This window comes from Rana temporaria, chromosome 1 (assembly GCF_905171775.1).
Source record: "Rana temporaria chromosome 1, aRanTem1.1, whole genome shotgun sequence".
Taxonomy (NCBI): Eukaryota; Metazoa; Chordata; class Amphibia; order Anura; family Ranidae; genus Rana; species Rana temporaria.
In genome coordinates this window covers 489201364-489219059 of record NC_053489.1, presented here as the reverse complement: position 1 = coordinate 489219059, position 17696 = coordinate 489201364, and the positions used below count along the sequence as shown (strand labels likewise).

General features: G+C 42.3%; 1 protein-coding gene across 1 annotated transcript in view; it reads right to left on the bottom strand.

Annotated features, from left to right (window-relative positions):
- Positions 1 to 350: 350 nt before the first annotated feature.
- METTL14 (methyltransferase like 14) overlaps positions 351 to 17696 on the bottom strand; it is a 72563-nt gene continuing 55217 nt past the window's right edge. Inside the window, exons 7-11 of the mRNA XM_040330116.1 lie at positions 15953 to 16094; positions 9134 to 9226; positions 4384 to 4500; positions 4068 to 4278; positions 351 to 832 (exon numbers count right to left, since the gene is read on the bottom strand). Coding sequence (XP_040186050.1) covers positions 513 to 832; positions 4068 to 4278; positions 4384 to 4500; positions 9134 to 9226; positions 15953 to 16094 — 883 coding nt within the window. The 3' untranslated portion in view covers positions 351 to 512. The remainder of the gene's footprint in view (positions 833 to 4067; positions 4279 to 4383; positions 4501 to 9133; positions 9227 to 15952; positions 16095 to 17696) is intronic.

Sequence of the window (17696 nt, the reverse complement as noted above, 5' to 3'; positions counted from 1 at the left end):
TAAACAGCATTCCTCGGTTCACGCCGTCAGGGAAAGCCTATCGGCGGCTCTCCCAGTCAGAAAGGGTCTGAGCTGATAATCAGGACATTGATTATCAGCACAGCCCCCTCAGATCTGCCAATCAGTGCCCCAATAATAAATACTGCCAGTGCCAATTAGTGCCCAGCAGTAACACCTGTCAGTAACTAATCAGTGCTGCCCATCACAGCCGCCTGTTATGGCCCATCAATTCTACATATCAGTACCGCCTCATAAGTGCCCGTCAGTGAAGGGGAAAACAAAATTTTATGACAGAAAATGACCGCGCAATTTTCATTCAAAGTGCGACAGTGCTGAAAGCTACAGAATTATAGATTTTGTTAAAAAAAAAATGTTTATTATTAATAAGCTTCCAGATTTACATGTAATCAATCTATTTTCAAAAGTTACCTCACATTTTTTAAAGGACAATTTTTATGACCACATAAAAAAAAGGTGGGGGGGCGGGGGCTGGTAAATGCTTATTCTTGAAATCAGCGTGGGGCGAATCCCCCTCTATGTTGTCCTCCACGTCCTCTGAAACCTCCTCTGTCACCACGGAAACCTCCTCTGTTTCTTTCTCTACCTCTTTCTCCTCTTCCCCCAGAGGGTCCACCACGATTACCACCTCTGGAATTACCAAAGTTGGATGAGCCAAAGCCGCGGTCTGATTTAAGCGGGGGTGTTTTGGGGCGGAGCCTCTCTATCTCCTCTGTGCAACCTGTGACTGTTGAATTAGGGGTATTGAAATTGGAAGCATAAGTCTCGGGATTGAAGTTGCTGTTGGTAAGAGTAGGTCCCACTGTAAGCCAGCCTAAAAACAGAAAGAAAAAAAAATGGTATCAATAAAAAATTGTGATTATAGGCAGTCTAAACGTATGGCTTTGACTTAGCATCTCCCATTCACTCTGTTGTATTCAGAGGTATACCAAACAAAGGGAATGACATCAACACAACCACAGAACACCACCTTTGTACCAGTGTTAGTCGCTTTTTGTACACACTCTGGAGATCCCCATAGATCCTTGTAAAGGTGTCAATGACAATTATTTACAGTGGGGATCACTGTAAGGCTTACTATATACATTGCAATCTAACCATACAACCTCTGTGCGTTCAACTTTAGATTTACCATTACTAAAAAACAAAACAATCCGATCAGACAGCCCCTTGAACTACATATATATTGGAGATTGAAGTCAGATAGTAATGCGTGTGGTGAGCTTAGGCCTCCCTAAAACAGGAACAGTCCTACAGAACTATTAGAAATAAATTGTCATCTGTGTGTAACATATACACAGTGGAACCTCGGATTATGAGCATAATCCATTCCAGGAGAATGCTCGTAATCCAAAATACTTGCATATCAAAGCGAGTTTCCCCATTGAAGTCAATGGAAACGAAAATAATTAGTTCCGCATTGACTTCAATGGCATGCAATACCACATGCGGCCAGAGGTGGTGGTGGGGGGGGTGCAAGCCTCGGAAACAGCCGGAAAGGCCCAAGTACAGCTCGGCTGATCTCGGAAATGGAGTATTTCCGTGTCTTAACGAACATTTCCAAACGGCGCTGATTCCCAGTGGATCGCGCCATTTGGCTCCAGCGCCCCCCACCTCAGGCCAAACGCGGTACTGCACACCACTTTGGCCTGAATTCTGCTCGTTTTGCGAGACAACACTCGCAAACCGAGTTAGGATTTTTTAAAATACAGTGCTCATATTGCGAACCGCTTGTTAACCGGCGTTACTCGAAATCCGAGGTTCCACTGTACATATGTTTAATATACTTACAATGAAATCACTTATATTAAAATAAATACAGGGGCTTCCATTGCTGATCTATATAAATCCACTGGCTGCCTCTAACATCAGTACTTTTCAATTAAGTCACTCATAAATCTGCAATATTATGTATTCCAGGATTCAGCCTCAAGAAGTTCCACTGAAGGCATTGGATTAGCATGGCAGCCAGAAACTCTTATTTTCTATATTTTCTCAGTACAGCACAGTTTACATGGGCAATTGTTTTTATAATTATAATTTTTCTTCATTTTTAACCTCTTTCCCACCGCGCCATAGACAAAAGACGTCTACAGCGCGGTGGAGTTATTCTGGGGAGGACGTCCCTGGGACGCGCTCCCGGAATCATCTGTGAGCGCCGGGTAGACCCGGCGCATCACAGATCGTGGTAAATTGCCGCTGATAGCGGCCGTTTACCGCGTGATCGCTCCATTAAATGACGGAGCGATCACTTGTAAACAAACCGGCGTCATGTGATGACGCCGGTTCTTCCCTCTCCTCTCTGTACCGATCGGTACAGTGTGAGAGGAGAGGGGGGAGAACGGAAGCAGCAGCAGCTGCTGTGGGCTGGATCTGTGACAAATGCAGTCACAGATCCAGCCATCCCTCCCTGCGCAATACTCTGCAATACCTGCTAATATGACAGAAACAAGAATTTTTTTTTTATTTTTACAGAATTTTCAGTGTTTTTTCTTTTATAGCGCAAAAAATAAAAAACCCAGAGGTAATCAAATACCACCAAAAGAAAGCTCTATTTGTGCGGGGGAAAAAGGACAAACATTTCAGATGGGCACAATGTTGTATGACATTGTCATTCAAATTGTGAGAGCACCGAAAGCTGAAAATTGGTCTGGTTAGGAAGGGGGTTTAAGTGCCCAGTGGTCAAGAGGTTAATAAAAAGAAAAAAGAAAGGTAAACAGTAATGATTATACTCGCATACAAAACTTGATATACAAGCTTATCAATGCAACCGCAATAACGAACAGTAACCCTAGAGTCTGCAACTAGAACTGGAGAAGTTTGGAGGACAAGATGGTATTGCAGGGTGGCTTACACGTTTCGAGGGATGACCCTCTTCCTCAGAGCCAAAGCGATTCATCCAAAAAAATGAATAGACCCCAGATCTCTTCACTGGACTCCAATGCAGCTGATCAGACCTCCAATGGCCAGGTAAACAAAGAACCAGAAGTGACTAAATCCTTGTCACTTCCAGTTTCCAACATCAAGCAGTGAGAGGGAAAACATCCGTTTTCTTCACTGTGTGCCCAGAGCCAGATGCCACCAGCTGCATCCTTATTGGGCTTGCTGATCGCACAGGAGAAGCGGGTAAAAGGCAGTGGTGGGAGGGGGTGGGACCTCCTTATGCCCCCTGTAAAAGCAGTCCAGCTTCTTGTTAGCTAGTAGGATTATTTTAATACTTTGTAGGGAATCACTGGGGCTACAAAATGTTATCTCAAACATCGCTGCAGCGATGACCGAGATATCACCCTTCCCATCCGGGGACTTTTAAGGTAAAAAAATATTTAGATATCAATATTCTCCCCTCACTCGCCCCAGCCCTGTATCCATCTGTAGCAGGAGCTCCCATTGCGGTCAGTGAAACCCTGTGATGAGGGAGCAAGGCTGAGCTGCGCTGGCTGTGTCAATGGACACAGGCAGTGCGGCATGGGAATGAGCATGCAGGTATGCCACAATAGGAAGCGGCTTCCTATGGTGGCACAAAGAGGACGAGCCAAGAGTACCAGTGGGGGACCCCAGAAGAGTAGAATCATACATCTGGGCCACTGTGCATTGCACAGAGCAGGCAAGTATAACATGTTTGTTATTGAAAAATAAAATAAAAAATTTACAAATCACTTTTCAACATCTTAGTTATGAAGATGAATTTCTTCACAATGCCTACAGCTGCAGAGGTGAATAAGAACTTGTTTGAAAGAGTTTTTACTGCTTTTCCAGAATATGCAAAAACAAATTATGTTCCTTGCTTGGGAAAACAATCACTTTAAGCCTGGCAAGAAAGCAATACAAATAAATGCCAGCAAACTATTTGGCAACCCCTAAAGTTTTATGTGTAGATTAATTTATTTTCTCTCATTTGTCTTCTCTTTTCAAGGAACACACACTCATAGGTCAATCAATTACAGAGAGCTCATTTTTTTATCCATGTTTGAACTAGCTAAAGGTCAAGAATACATCTAGGAGTCAATTTAAAATGTTGTGTTTGCACAGATTATCTCCTGAACTCTTACCAGGCCTTATGTTGCTGTCTCGTCCAAAGAGGTGAAGTCGCCTTCTTCCTAGGCAGAAATGTTCAATAATGTGAAATATCTCTACAGGCCTTTCAATATTTCCTATTTCAGGCTCCTCTGTGATGATGAGGTCAATGTCAACATTGGCATGAATGAAATCTCCATCTGTGCTGCGGTGAACTGTTCCTTTAATGCCCATAAGGCAATGTTCCTATAGAAACAATTGTAAGTTATATTAGGAATCCTAGACTCTGCATAGGACGTAATGTAACTGGAGTTTTACTCTGAATTCTAGAGACAAATGGCCACATTATACCTTCGTCCTCTGGAAGATTGCCTTGGGATCCAGGGTTTTGGTTTTGCCTGGATTATCTTTATTGGTCTTTATCCAACAAATGTCTTCAGATCGCCTGAATCCCCACTTGCGAAAACACTGAAAATAAAAAGATAGCATTAATACAATTTAACAAATGGATATCTCCGTCAATCCCACACATTTTCTCATATTGGATAAACATACACAATACTTTAAAGATTCAAATAAATAGTTTCAAGCCCATTACAACAGACAAAATCCATAATAACGAAGGCAGGCCATACGGTGTGCTAGAAAAGGAACACAAGGGGGCGCCAGCTACGTGCAGCATCAATGGGTTTATTACGCTTAAAAAGCCAAAGGCCAACCTCACAGAAATATAAAAAAAATAGCTTATCTGCAGCCATGGCACACTGGATGGAAGAGACAAAAAGAGGAAAACGGAGGGCGCACCGACCTAGTGTGATACTGATTGATGAGTTTTATTAAAATAGTAAAAACAAATCATTATTTGATGAGTTTTATTAAAACTTTTTTAATTTTTTACTATTTTAATAAAACTCATCAATCAGTATCACACTAGGTCGGTGCGCCCCCTGTTTTCCTCTTTTTGTCTCTTTTAGTTCTATGAATTCCAACGATTCTGAGGAGGGCTGCAAGACTTTGGAAGATACCTTTTAATTGAGTTGTAATTGAGTTTTACCATCTTTTAAAAACACCTTTCCAAAAAATACCGGAGCGCAGGAGATTTGTCTTTCCTTTTTTTACACTGGATGGAAGCCGTCCACCAGAAGAACTGCTTATGGAGAGGCTTACTCATGTAGATGGTGCATTAGCATTTGTTGTTCATACACAGTGCAAATTTCTTTGGTTGCAGGAAATAAATTTGCAAGATTCCTCCATCAAACACAGACAGTGCTAATAGGGGGGGAATAAGCAATTTCCTTTTCCTGGAGAGGGCAGCCATCCCCATAGGGAGAAGCTTGTGATTATCGCTAGCGGCTATAGCGATAATCGCAAGAGAATCCGGCAGGCTGGTTGTATCCAAGTTGATCGATCAAGCAACTTGGTACATTCAGCCTGCCCATTAACGGTTTGAATCTCTGAAGATTCGAACCGTATATATGGGCAGCCTTATAGTGCAACTAACTGGAAGCAGTTGTTAAAAAAAAGACTGCAATCATAAAAGCAGCAGCAGGGTGGATTTGATTTAAATCAAGTCGCTTTAAATCGCTAGTATAAAAGCTCAATTTAAAAATAAAATCAATTTTTAAAGAGCAACTCATCTCTGCCCCGCAGCAGCTCCTCCTCTGACCAGCTGTTAACCGACAGTCCCATTCATGAATTCCAAATCATGAGATCAAATGTTCCGTTTTTTTTACCTTACGCTTTCCAGGGTAGATGGGAGATTGGGGGTCTTATGAAAAGGACCTTTCATGCCTTATTTCTATTATTATACAGCGGCAACAGTTTGCGCAGCGCTTTACAACATCAGGGAAGACAGTAGATTCACAATACAATTCAATACAGGAGGGGTCAGAGGGCCCTGCTCGTTAGAGCTTACAGTCTAGAAGAGAGGGATCACAAGGGATGTTTCGATTTCTCGTGATAGTAACAACAGTGATCAAAAAGAAAGAAAAAAAAGGGGGGGGGGGAGGAGGTGGTTAGCAGAGAATGCTCATGCGCGCAAGAAAACGCATACGTAGGTCACGCACACATATGTAAATAGTGTTTGCACCACCTGTGAGGTATAGCTTTTGAATGTTATCAAGAGAGCAAGAATTCTAGCGCTAGACGTTGTGTGCAACTCTAATCTAAATCACTGCACAAATACCATGCAGCATAAAAAAAGTGTGAGTGGATGTATGTATGTATGTATGTATGTATGTATGTATGTATGTATATATGTATATATATATATATATATATATATATATATATATATATATATATATATATATATATAGTGTGTGTGGGTATGAGTAATTTTCTTTAAAAAAAAAAATATATATATATATATATATATATATATATATATTATGTATATATATATATATATATATATAATGATTTTTACATGACAGAAGTGTCAGAATTGGCCTGGGCTGGAAGTAGCTAAATAGGCTGAATCGGTGTACACTTAATACAAAGTTAAAGTGCAACTCTACTTTTGTTGAGTAATAAAAAACACCCCCCTCTGGGTGATCAATGTACATGGCAAGGATTTTAACAAACTCTGCTGCAGATTCCGACCTTTTACTATTCTGAAGGAATAGCCGTTTGTGTCAATGTACAGAGTACAGATGTATGTGAGTGGTTTTATAATTAGCAATCAGCTGCTGCAACTGCAGGGCTCCAATAAGGAAAGTGGCAGGGACGGCATCCCCTTATGCCTAGAACACAACAGCTAAGCGGGGGAGAGCGCTGTACCGACGTTGGTTCATTAATACAGCGGCTCCGATCGGAGCTATGAGTTCATTTTTTTTTTTTCAATCAAAAATAAAATTGGATAGCATGTACTAGGCTTTAGGTGTGAATTCCTTTTGAGAGCATCACACCAAAAATAGAGCTGCACGATTCTGGTCAAAATGAGAATCGCGGGGGAGCTGCGGTGGCTCGACGCGATTGGCACTGCGCTGACAAGCCATTCACCTTTGCAGCTAGAGGTTCGGATCCCGGTCTCAGCTACATGTGAATTGAGTTTGGTGGTCTCAGCCCGGCTCCCGGTGGGTGTGCTATGCGAGGTAAGCTTGCGCTTAGTACGCCCACCCCCCTCCCACAAAAACCACCGCACTTACACGCACTCGAAATTGGGTTAACATGCACGCACTTTGACCACGCGGTCTCTAAAAAGAGAGGCGAAGGACTAACGGGGCTGGTTGAGCGGGCTAGATCCTCTCACTCCCTTATAGGGAGTCCCTCTGCCCCGTTGGGCTTCAAAGCGGAGCAGGTAGGGCGGGCTGTGTGGGAGGACCACCTCACACACCCACCATTGCCACCCGGGGCATGGAGAAAGGTGGCAAATTGCCTCTGGGGGAGGCCTGCCTACTCCCAACTCCTGCAGTCCGGCTCCTCTCTCGAGTACACGCACAAAATACACTTTAAAAAAAAAAAAAATTAGAATCGCGATTCTTTTGCTTAGACTAAAGATCACGATTCTCATAAATTGATTGCCAGAACCCCCCCCAAATAAATAAACCTGTGATTTATTTGAAAATACGAATATATAAAAAACAGACCAGTGATATGTCTATAATGTTAAAGACCATATAACTCCTTTGAAAAAGGCTGAATCAAAGTTTGATTTTGCTTTTTTCATAGGAGTTATATGGTCTTTAACAATATAGACATATCACTGGTCTGTTTTTTATACATCAGAAGCAGTACCACCGGCAACCACTGTGTGTATCCATGCGCCACCCAGTGGTTGCCGGCGGGAAATGCTTCTGATGTATTTATCTTCCTTACAGTTCTGTACAACTGTGTGTATCCATGCGCCACCCAGTTGTACAGAACTGTAAGGAAGATAAATACATCAGAAGCATTTCCCGCCGGCAACCACTGGGTGGCGCATGGATACACACTAGAGTTGTATTGAACTGTGAGGCCTCGTACACACGACGGGACATGTCCGATGAAAACGGTCCGCGGACCGTTTTCATCGGACATGTCCGCTGGCGGATTTTGGTCTGATGGCTGTACACACCATCAGACCAAATTTCCCGCGGACAGCGAACACGGTGACGTGGCCGCGACGATGACGCGGCGACGTGCGCGACCCTGGAAGGTCAATGCTTCCACGCATGCGTCGAATCAATTTGACGCATGCGAGGGCTTTCGGCCGAGCGGACATGTCCGGTGAGTCGTACAGACGACCGAACATGTCCGACGGACAGGCTTCCAGCGGACATGTTTCTTAGCATGCTAAGAAACAGTTGTCGGCTGGAAACCTGTCCGATCCGCCGGAAAATTGTCCGGTCGGCCGCGGACCAGTTTCAGCAGACATGTTCGGTCGTGTGTACGAGGCCTGAGAGAAGCCTAGGCTGCTGACGTCTGTTCCGATATCGGCGGCATTTGCGTTCCACGCTGGTTACGTGGAATGTGGGTGACACATAAGAATCGCGGGTCATCTCGCAAGGAGATCACAGGCGGGGAGAATCGAGATCGCGATTCTCTCCGCGATTATTCATGCAGCTCTAACCAAAAATGAGGGGATGCTCAAAACCTGATTTCTATCTATTGTACTGCAGACTTCTGGGAAAAATCAGTGAGCCAATCGCACAAGCAGGAAATGACATTTCTGGGGGTGTGTTCCATACACTGTGTACAGAACACCTGCAGGTAGCCATATTGCATTTAAAGAAAATGACAGGAGCTGCAGATTGAAAAGCAGTGGTCATTTTTAATAACATTCAATTACAATATGACTTGTGTCATAATTGTATATTATTTTTCATTTATTTTATAATTTCTTTCCACACGAAAGTGGAGTTACCCTTTAAATAACGAAAGTTCCCTTCCAACCAGAAAAATGAGCCATTAGTGTCAGACACAGTGCATTATATGTCCTGCTGGACACGCCACCGCTACACTACAAAAACCGAGATATCGCATACCACTCCTCTTACTCTACTAATGTGAATGGCTTGTCTCCTCCACCCATCTGCATCCAGAAACCTCATAAGAGACGTTATTTGACACGTGTTCACAGCTGTGTCTATATATCGGGGATTAGCTGGCTAATGCTTACCATTCTACCGAAATCCAGACCTTCTCCAGAGCCACACCACAGGAAAAGAAAGGCCCTCTGACCAGCAATACTTTCTATATCCAACTTCATTATCTGAAAGAGAAAACATAGCTTTAGCGCATGATTTGTGAACGCCTTTGAAAGCGCTCTGACAGTTGGAGGCTTGAGTAAAGTCCCAGAGCTTATACATTAAAATCACAAGGTCTTACATCACAAGTGTGGATCTAAGGTTTTTAATATGCACCACATGTGTAGAAATGGAGAAGACAATTTCTGAGTAATGGAAAGATATATAGGATGTGTAATTTATGAGCACATGCTCCAAAAGCTTCTTAATCTGGTGTAAATGATTACGTATTGGGTCTTTATTTTACACCATTAAGAATCAGGTGGAAGAGGTAAAGGTCGGGACCTAGTGGAATATTTGAGAAGACACCTGGATGGAACGTAGAATACATTACATATGGGATGGAATGGCTGATTAGTGTAGTATTTACCCACCCTTCTGAAAATATCTCCATATGTGGGGCGTACACTTTCAGGTTTAAATATAGTAGATGACATCATAGTGCACATGATTTGAATGTTCAGTTCACATATTTAGTGACCAGACTGGGAACACATGCATTGTAAGCGTGAGAATGATCTACCAATCAACAGCTGGATTATCTGCATTTTGGTTAAATGCCAGAGGCCTGAATTACTTACCAGGTTACTAAATCTCTGCACAATGGTGGTGAATAGACCTTGGTACCTGGACTACCAGGTCAACCCTCACCCAATGTGGAAGGTGGACTTCATTGGAGAATTTTCATTCAGAGGGGTTGTAAAGGTTCGTTTTTTATTTTCTAAATAGGTTCCTTTAAAGGAGTTGTAAAGGTAAATGTTTTTTCACCTTAATGCATTGAGATGAAAAAACATCCGAGTATTAACGAAACCCACCCCCCCCCTCCCCATTAAATACCTGACCCCTCGAAAGTCCTGTGCCATAAACAAGCAGGCTTCCTGGCCGTCTTCCCGGCTCATTCATTGGTTGATTGAAAGCAGCGCAGCCATTGGCTTGCACTGCTGTCAATCACATCCAATGACGCGGCGCGCTGGGGCCGAGTGATACAGTGAGCGGCTATGACCGCCGGCCATATCACGGGAGCACGCCCGCAAGCACTCAACGCCATGCGAGCTCACATTAAGGTGTTGAGTCCTTGCGGGGGGGTGGTGGAGCCTAGACAGCCGCCGAGGGACCCCAGAAGACCAGGTTCCGGGCCACTCTGTGCAAAACCAGCTGCACAGTGGAGGCAAGTATAACCTGTTCGTCATAAAAATGTATTTAGTGATCATTTAAGCTAGTACAGCTGGTTCACTTACCTTTTTTCCTTTGATTTCCCTTCTAAATTTTTTTTTTTCTTTGTCTGAATTTCTCACTTCCTGTTTCTCCTCAGTAAGCTTGCCCCCATCATCCATGGGGGTTAGTCAGCCAGAACAGCTTACTGAGGAGGAACAGGAAGTGAGAAATTCAGACAAAGAAAACAAAAAAAAAACATTTAGAAGGGAAATCGAAGGAAAAGGTTAGTGAACCAACAATGCACTAGCTTAACCTCTTGACCACTGGACACTTAAACCCTTCCTAACCAGACCAATTTTCAGCTTTCAGTGCTCTCACAATTTGAATGACAATTACTCAGCCATACAACATTGTACCAATATAAAATTGTTGTCTTTTTTTTCACACAAATAGAGCTTTCTTTTGGTGGTATTTAATCACGTTGGGTTTTTTATTTTTTGCGCTATAAAAATTCTGTAAAAAAAAAAAAAAATTGTTTCGGTTATAAAATTTTGAAAATTTGTAATTTTTCTTCATAAATTTTGGCCAAAATTTATACTGCTACATATCTTTGGTAAAAATAAGTATAAATTGTTGTATATTATTTGGTCTTTGTGACCAAGCTATGGTGCCAATATCTGAAAATTGATCACACCTGAAGTACTGACGGCCGATCTAATTTCTTGAGACCCTAACATTCCAGAAAAGTACAAATACCCCCAAATGACCCCTTTTTGGAAATAAGACATTCCAAGGTATTTAGAAGGAGGCATGGTGAGTTTTTTGAAGTTGTCATTTTTTCCCACAATTCTTTGCAAAATCAAGATTTATTTTCACAACATTTTCATATTAGCAGGTTATTTCTCACACACAGCATATGCATACCACAAATTACACCCCAAAACATATTCTGCTATTCCTCCCGAGTATGGCGATACCACGTGTGAGACTTTTACACAGCGTGGCCACATACAGAGGCCCAACATGCAGGGAGCACCTTCAGGCGTTCTGGAGCACCCAGGCCAATTCTGACATTTCTCTCCTACATGGAAAAATCATCATTTATTTGCTAGAAAATTACATAGAACCCCAAAAACATTATATATGCTTTTTTAGCAAAGACCCTAGAGAATACAATGGCGGCCATTACAACTTTTTATCTCACATAGTATTTGCGCAGCAATTTTTCGAACACGTTTTTTTTTTTTTAAAACAGTTTTGTGCTTAAAAAAACAAAAACAAATCAGTAAAGTTAGCCCAATGTTTTTGCATAATATGAAAGATGAAGTTACGCCGAGTAAATAGATACCAAACATGTCACCCTTCAAAATTGCACACGCTCGTGGAATGGCGCCAAACTTCGCTACTTAAAAATCCCCATAGGCGCCGCTTTAATTTTTTTTTATTGGTTACATGTATTTAGTTACAGAGGAGGTCTAGGGCCAAAATTATTGCTCTCGTTCCAACGCTCGCAGCGATATCTCACATGTGTAGCTTGAACACCGTTTTCATATGTTGGCGGGAATTACGTATGCGTTCGCTTCTGCATGCGAGCTCACGGGGACAGGGGCACTTTAAAAAAAATAATAATAATAGTAATGTATTGTTCATTTTACTTTATTTATTTTAGTTTGACACTTTTTTCCCCAAAAATACATTTCTTGATCACTTTTATTCCTCTTATAAGGAATGTAAACATCCCTTGTAATAGGAATATGGCATGACAGGTCCTCTTTACGGTGAGATGTGGGGTCAATAAGACCCCACATCTCACCTCTAGGCTGGGAAGCCTGAAACAAAAACAAAAAAAAAATGATCCTGGCTTTGATCGTAGCGGTGAGTCGGTAAAAGCACCGGAGGGTGGCAGGAGCGTATTACGGAGTATTGAGGAGTATTGCGCAGGGTATTGCACAGGGATAGATGGCTGGATCTGTGACTGCAATTGTCACAGATCCAGCCCACAGTGCTGCTGCCTCCACTCACCCCCCTCTCACACTGTACCGATCGGTACAGAGAGGGGAGGGAGGAACCGGCGTCATCACATGACGCCGGTTTGTTTACAAGTGATCGCCCAGTCATTTGACGGAGCGATCACGTGGTAAATGGCCGCTACCCGCAGCAATTTACCGTGATCGCCGGGTCTTCTAGACCCGGCGGTCACGGATGATTCCGGGGGCGCGCCCCAGGGACGTCCTTTCATGATAACTCGACCGCGCTGTAGACGTATTTTGTCTATAGCGCGGTCGGCAATTTATAAAATAAAAAACAAACCTTTACAACCCCTTAATACAGACGCTTTTTATTTTTATAGTATAATGCCAATAATAGTTTTTTTCCCCCCAAGTTTTTCAGCAAATCCCAAAAGTAAAATATGTTGCATGCTAGTAAGGATAAAAACAACAATACCAATAGTGTATAATGGGGGATAATTACCAAAAATTACTTTGGTATTATCACCCATTATAAAACTTTAAAAACGTATACAGTTTTAAACTTACTAAACCTTTAAAAGAAGTTCATGTGTAAATTGTACTAATTACAGTAAGGGGGAAAAAATATTTGATCCCCTGCTGATTTTGTACCTTTGCCCACCTGTCAGAACCAGGTACCCGCTCGCCCCAAAAAGTGCCAAATGTGGTAGTGGAGGGAGGTAGGTTGTGAACAAGCAGAGCTTCCTGTTTTGGGTGGAGCTCCGCTTTAAGATTAAGAGAACCTCAAAACAATGGAGTTTTTATTTTGGAAAAATATTGCATGTAGGAGACTATAAATGCAAGTCAAAGCTAGGAACTATAAACCACCCATATATCTCACCACTGGAGCCCCCCCAAAAGACAGAAGGTGGCAAGGGGTAACTACATCAATTCTGGGAAGCTTCACCTTACAGAATGCTATAACCCACTAAATCAGCGCCAAGCTGAATTCTAAGGACTCATTCACACTGGCACTCATCGGCCCCACGCAACATCCAAACGTACTTTTGTTTTTCTTTACACTACTGCTGAGCTTCATGCAGCTGGCAGATCTTGGTAGGTGAACGGGTAAACACCGGCTGTACAAACCAACCTGCACAGCTGAGTTTGACCGGTACAGAGGGATAGGCGCACAGAGCCAGATGCACAGGCTCTGCATCTGGGTAGTTGGCCAGTTAAGAAACTCCCCAGGACCGGTCCTGAGATTATCACAGTACAATGGGATCACTACCTTCTATCTAGCCAAATGACAACTCTGCTAAGTAATGAGACTGTAGGCAGAACAGTAAACAAGGCCATTGTGGCAAAGGACAAATATTAGAAGCAAAGACAACTGAAGGCCAGCCGATGTGCATTAATGAACATTCTGTACTTAAACTCATGGATCCCCACCCACCGGAGCTGGATTTTTGCTGCTCATTGAAATGCTTCTAAAATTTGTATCACATGCATGCTGGAACAGATCAAAAACACAATGGCCGCCGTTATACAATTGAAATGATCAGGTTAAAAGGTTGCTACGTCTTGTAAAAGTGTATGCAGCATCCACAGCTGTGGTGAAACCACATTCCCCGAGATGCAGCAATAAAAGTGCAGCCAGCTAATTAAGACATGGCTGGTTGAAGGAGAATTCAATTAAGTCTATTGACGGAATGGATTTCTTCAGTATTGTAGAAAATAGAAAAGGTCAAGGTCAATCTCTTCTCTAAAACAGGTTGCTGACCAGATTAACCTTTGCTCAAAGCACAAATCTCAGGGGAGGATACACAATGTGTTCACATATTGTGGTTGCCCCGTCAGTGACTCCTGAAGAAAACTATGTACCATAATAGCAGACTTTCACAACTCACATTTGGTTTAAAAAAAAAAACAAAAACACAACAAACAAATCAAATGGAGGAGCCATTTTTCTAGTACAATGCTTATGAAAAATCTAGCGTATGAATATTGATAGGATACATATAGGAACTACCTCTGCAAGGCTTTCTCCCTGGTGTGGAGAAAGCCTCTTGAGGGGGGAGGGGGCGAGCAGGAGGGTCAAGACACCCACCAACACACAGCTCCTTTCTCCATCTGCAAAGTAGAGTGTCCTGACCCTCCTGCTCGCCCCCTCCCCCCTCAAGAGGCTTTCTCCACACCAGGGAGAAAGCCTCGCATTACTGTGTGGAGTTACAGACAGAAGAACAGGAAGTGAGGATTTCTCAGAAGAAATAAGGACATTTAAAAGCAGAATGGAAGGATGAGGTAAGTGAAGGAGGACTGCACTGAGGCAAAGGAAGCTATTTAGGGAATTTTTTTTTACCTTTACAACCCCCTTTAATTTCACCAGTACCGCAATAGTCCAATCGCGCCCCCCCCCCCTTTCTGTTGGCTCTTTGGTTTGGGGACCTTACACCCAATCTCTCTATACCACACAGGAAGGTGACAATATATGACAAAATTCTAGAATAAAATCAAGAGAGTGTGCACTACATGTCTAGCAATGAGATTTCAGCCGTTTATCCAGGTAAATGCCGTGATTGCATCGGGATTGGACCAAACAACTCATACTGTCAATACTGAAAAAGTTTGTGTCTTTATAGTTTTATAAAAAAGGTACCTCAAGTGACTTTTTCTGAATAAAGAATATAACTGATGTACAGTAAAACCTTGGTTTGAGAGTAACTTGGTTTGAGAGCAAGCAAAATGTTTTAACACATTTTGCCTTGATATAGAAGCGATGTCTTGATATAAGAGTAGTGTCATGTCACAACTGAGTATAAAAAAAGAAGAGGGGAGCCTCTATGTGTAGCAATATGGTTACATTTAATAAAGGTACAAACATTTAGCAACATATTGCTACACTTAGGCCCTGTACACATGAGGAGACATGTCCGATGAAAACGGTCCGCGGACGGTTTTCATCGGACATGTCTGCTGGGAGCTTTTGGTCTGATGTGTGTACACACCATCAGACCAAAATCCCAGCGGACAGAGAACGCGGTGACGTAGAAGACACCGACGTTCTCTAACACGGAAGTTCAATGATTCCACGCATGCGTCAAATCAATTCGACGCATGCGCGGGATTTCGGGCCGCTGGTTATACGTCATAACCAGCGGACATGTCCGATGAGTCGTACTAACCATCGGACATGTCCGACGGACAGCTTTCCAGCGGACAAGTTTTTAAGCATGCTAAGAAACTTTTGTCCGCTGAAAACCTGTCCGCTAGGCCGTACACACGGTCCGTAGACCAGTTTCAGCGGACATGTTCGGTCGTGTGTACGGTGCCTTAGAGGTGCCTCTTCTCTTTTATACCCTGTAAAAAAAATGCTTTGATATACAAGTGCTTTGGATTACAAGCATGTTTCTGGAACAAATTATGCTCGCAAACCAAGGTTTTACTGTACACTTTTATTAACTAAACAACAACTGGTAGTTTATGCCCCGTTAAGCACATGAAAGCATCCACTTTGCAGATAAATAATTCAGTTTTACATTATAGGATTACTCTGAATTAAAAAGCACCCAGTGAACATTTGCTTACATCTTCCCACGTCCACCATTTCTCATTGGCAGCAATGCCAGTCTCCCTGAAATATTCCTCTAGAGGGGGCTCTAGGAGGATGACATCAAACTCGTTCTTTAGCTCTCGCAGATCAAAGGTCTCAAGGTCTGCTTGCAAATACCTAAAAAGACAAAAAGCCAATGCAATTTACAACAAATGTGGCCACTAAATGACATGCAACTAGCAGTATGTAAAATGGCAGGACAACTGAACACCAACGGAAATATTCCATATACATTTATTAGAGCCCCCTATAAGTTTTACAGGTCAGGAGCATCGATGCGTTGGTGTGATCACGCGTCCTTCACTTTGGTTGAGGACAATGCAACAGATAACATCTAACAAGGCAGCCCTGGGGGTTTATAAAATACTACATCCCTAGCAGTCCATTAGACAAGAAGTGAGCTGTAAATCATCCAAGTGACACATGCATTTCTAAAGTTAACACATTTGTATCTGCTGCAACCATTCAAGTAACATGCGTTCTTTAGATCCACTCAAGTGACTGAATGGCTTTTTTCACAGTAAATTCTATTAGAAGTTAGCAGATGTGCTTTGTGTGAGGTTAAGTTTCCCAAATCCCAGCTTTCGCAGCTCTGTTCTGCTTCGCTAAGCTCCTGTCAGTCAACCCGACATAAACAAGGTGGCACAGACACAAAATGTCAGGCTGTGAGATGTCAGATCGATCAATTTGCATACTATTCGCTCTCCCACAGACAGAAAACTGTCCAGACAAACCGATTCACAGATTTATGGAGTCTATGATACATATACTGTATAGTCTATAATGAAAGATTCAGGAAAATTGAGCATACTGTATGATGAAAAAAAATATGGGATGAGGTTACCTTCTGTGAAAAGCACATACAAATACTGAATTAACCTACAGAAGTCAGGTTAGTTAAGTCTTGGTCCTTTCATTTTTATTTAACTGATATTTTAGATCAGGGTTTGACAAATTTGCTTGGAATCTAGGAGCCAGCTAAAAAAAGTTAGGAGCCAGAAAACGCACCCCGTCCCGACGAGCTTGCGCGCAGAAGCGAACACATACGCGAGTAGTGCCCGCATATGTAAACGGTGTTCAAACCACACATGTGAGGTATCGCCGCGATTGGTAGAGCGAGAGCAATAATTCTAGCCCTAGACCTCCTCTGTAACTCAAAACATGCAACCTGTAGATTTTTTTTAAACGTCGCCTATGAAGATTTTAAAGGGTAAAAGTTTGTCGGCAATTTTGACGCGTGACATGTTGGGTATCAATTTACTCAGCGTAACATTATCTTTCATAATATTAAAAAAAAAAAAACTTTACTTTTGTCTTATTGTTTAATTAAAAAAAAGTGAAACTTTTTCCCAAAAAAGTGCGCTTGTAAGACCGCTGCGCAAATACGGCGTGACAGAAAGTATTGCAATGATCGCCATTTTATTCTCTAGGGTGTTAGGATAAAAAATATATATATAATGTTTGGGGGTTCTAATTAGAGGGAGAAAAATGGCAGTGAAAATAGTGAAAAATGACATTAGAATTGCTGTTTAACTTGTAACGCTTAACTTGTAATACCAACGGCCACCACCAGATGGCGACAGCTCACACAAGGAAGAGCTGGGGACTTCACAAAAAAACAAAAACAAAAAAAAAACATTTTTTTTTCCCACCTTCCAAGCCAAGTCGCCAGGAGGCTATTTCTAGTCGCCATGGCGACCGGGATTTGTCGAGCCCTGT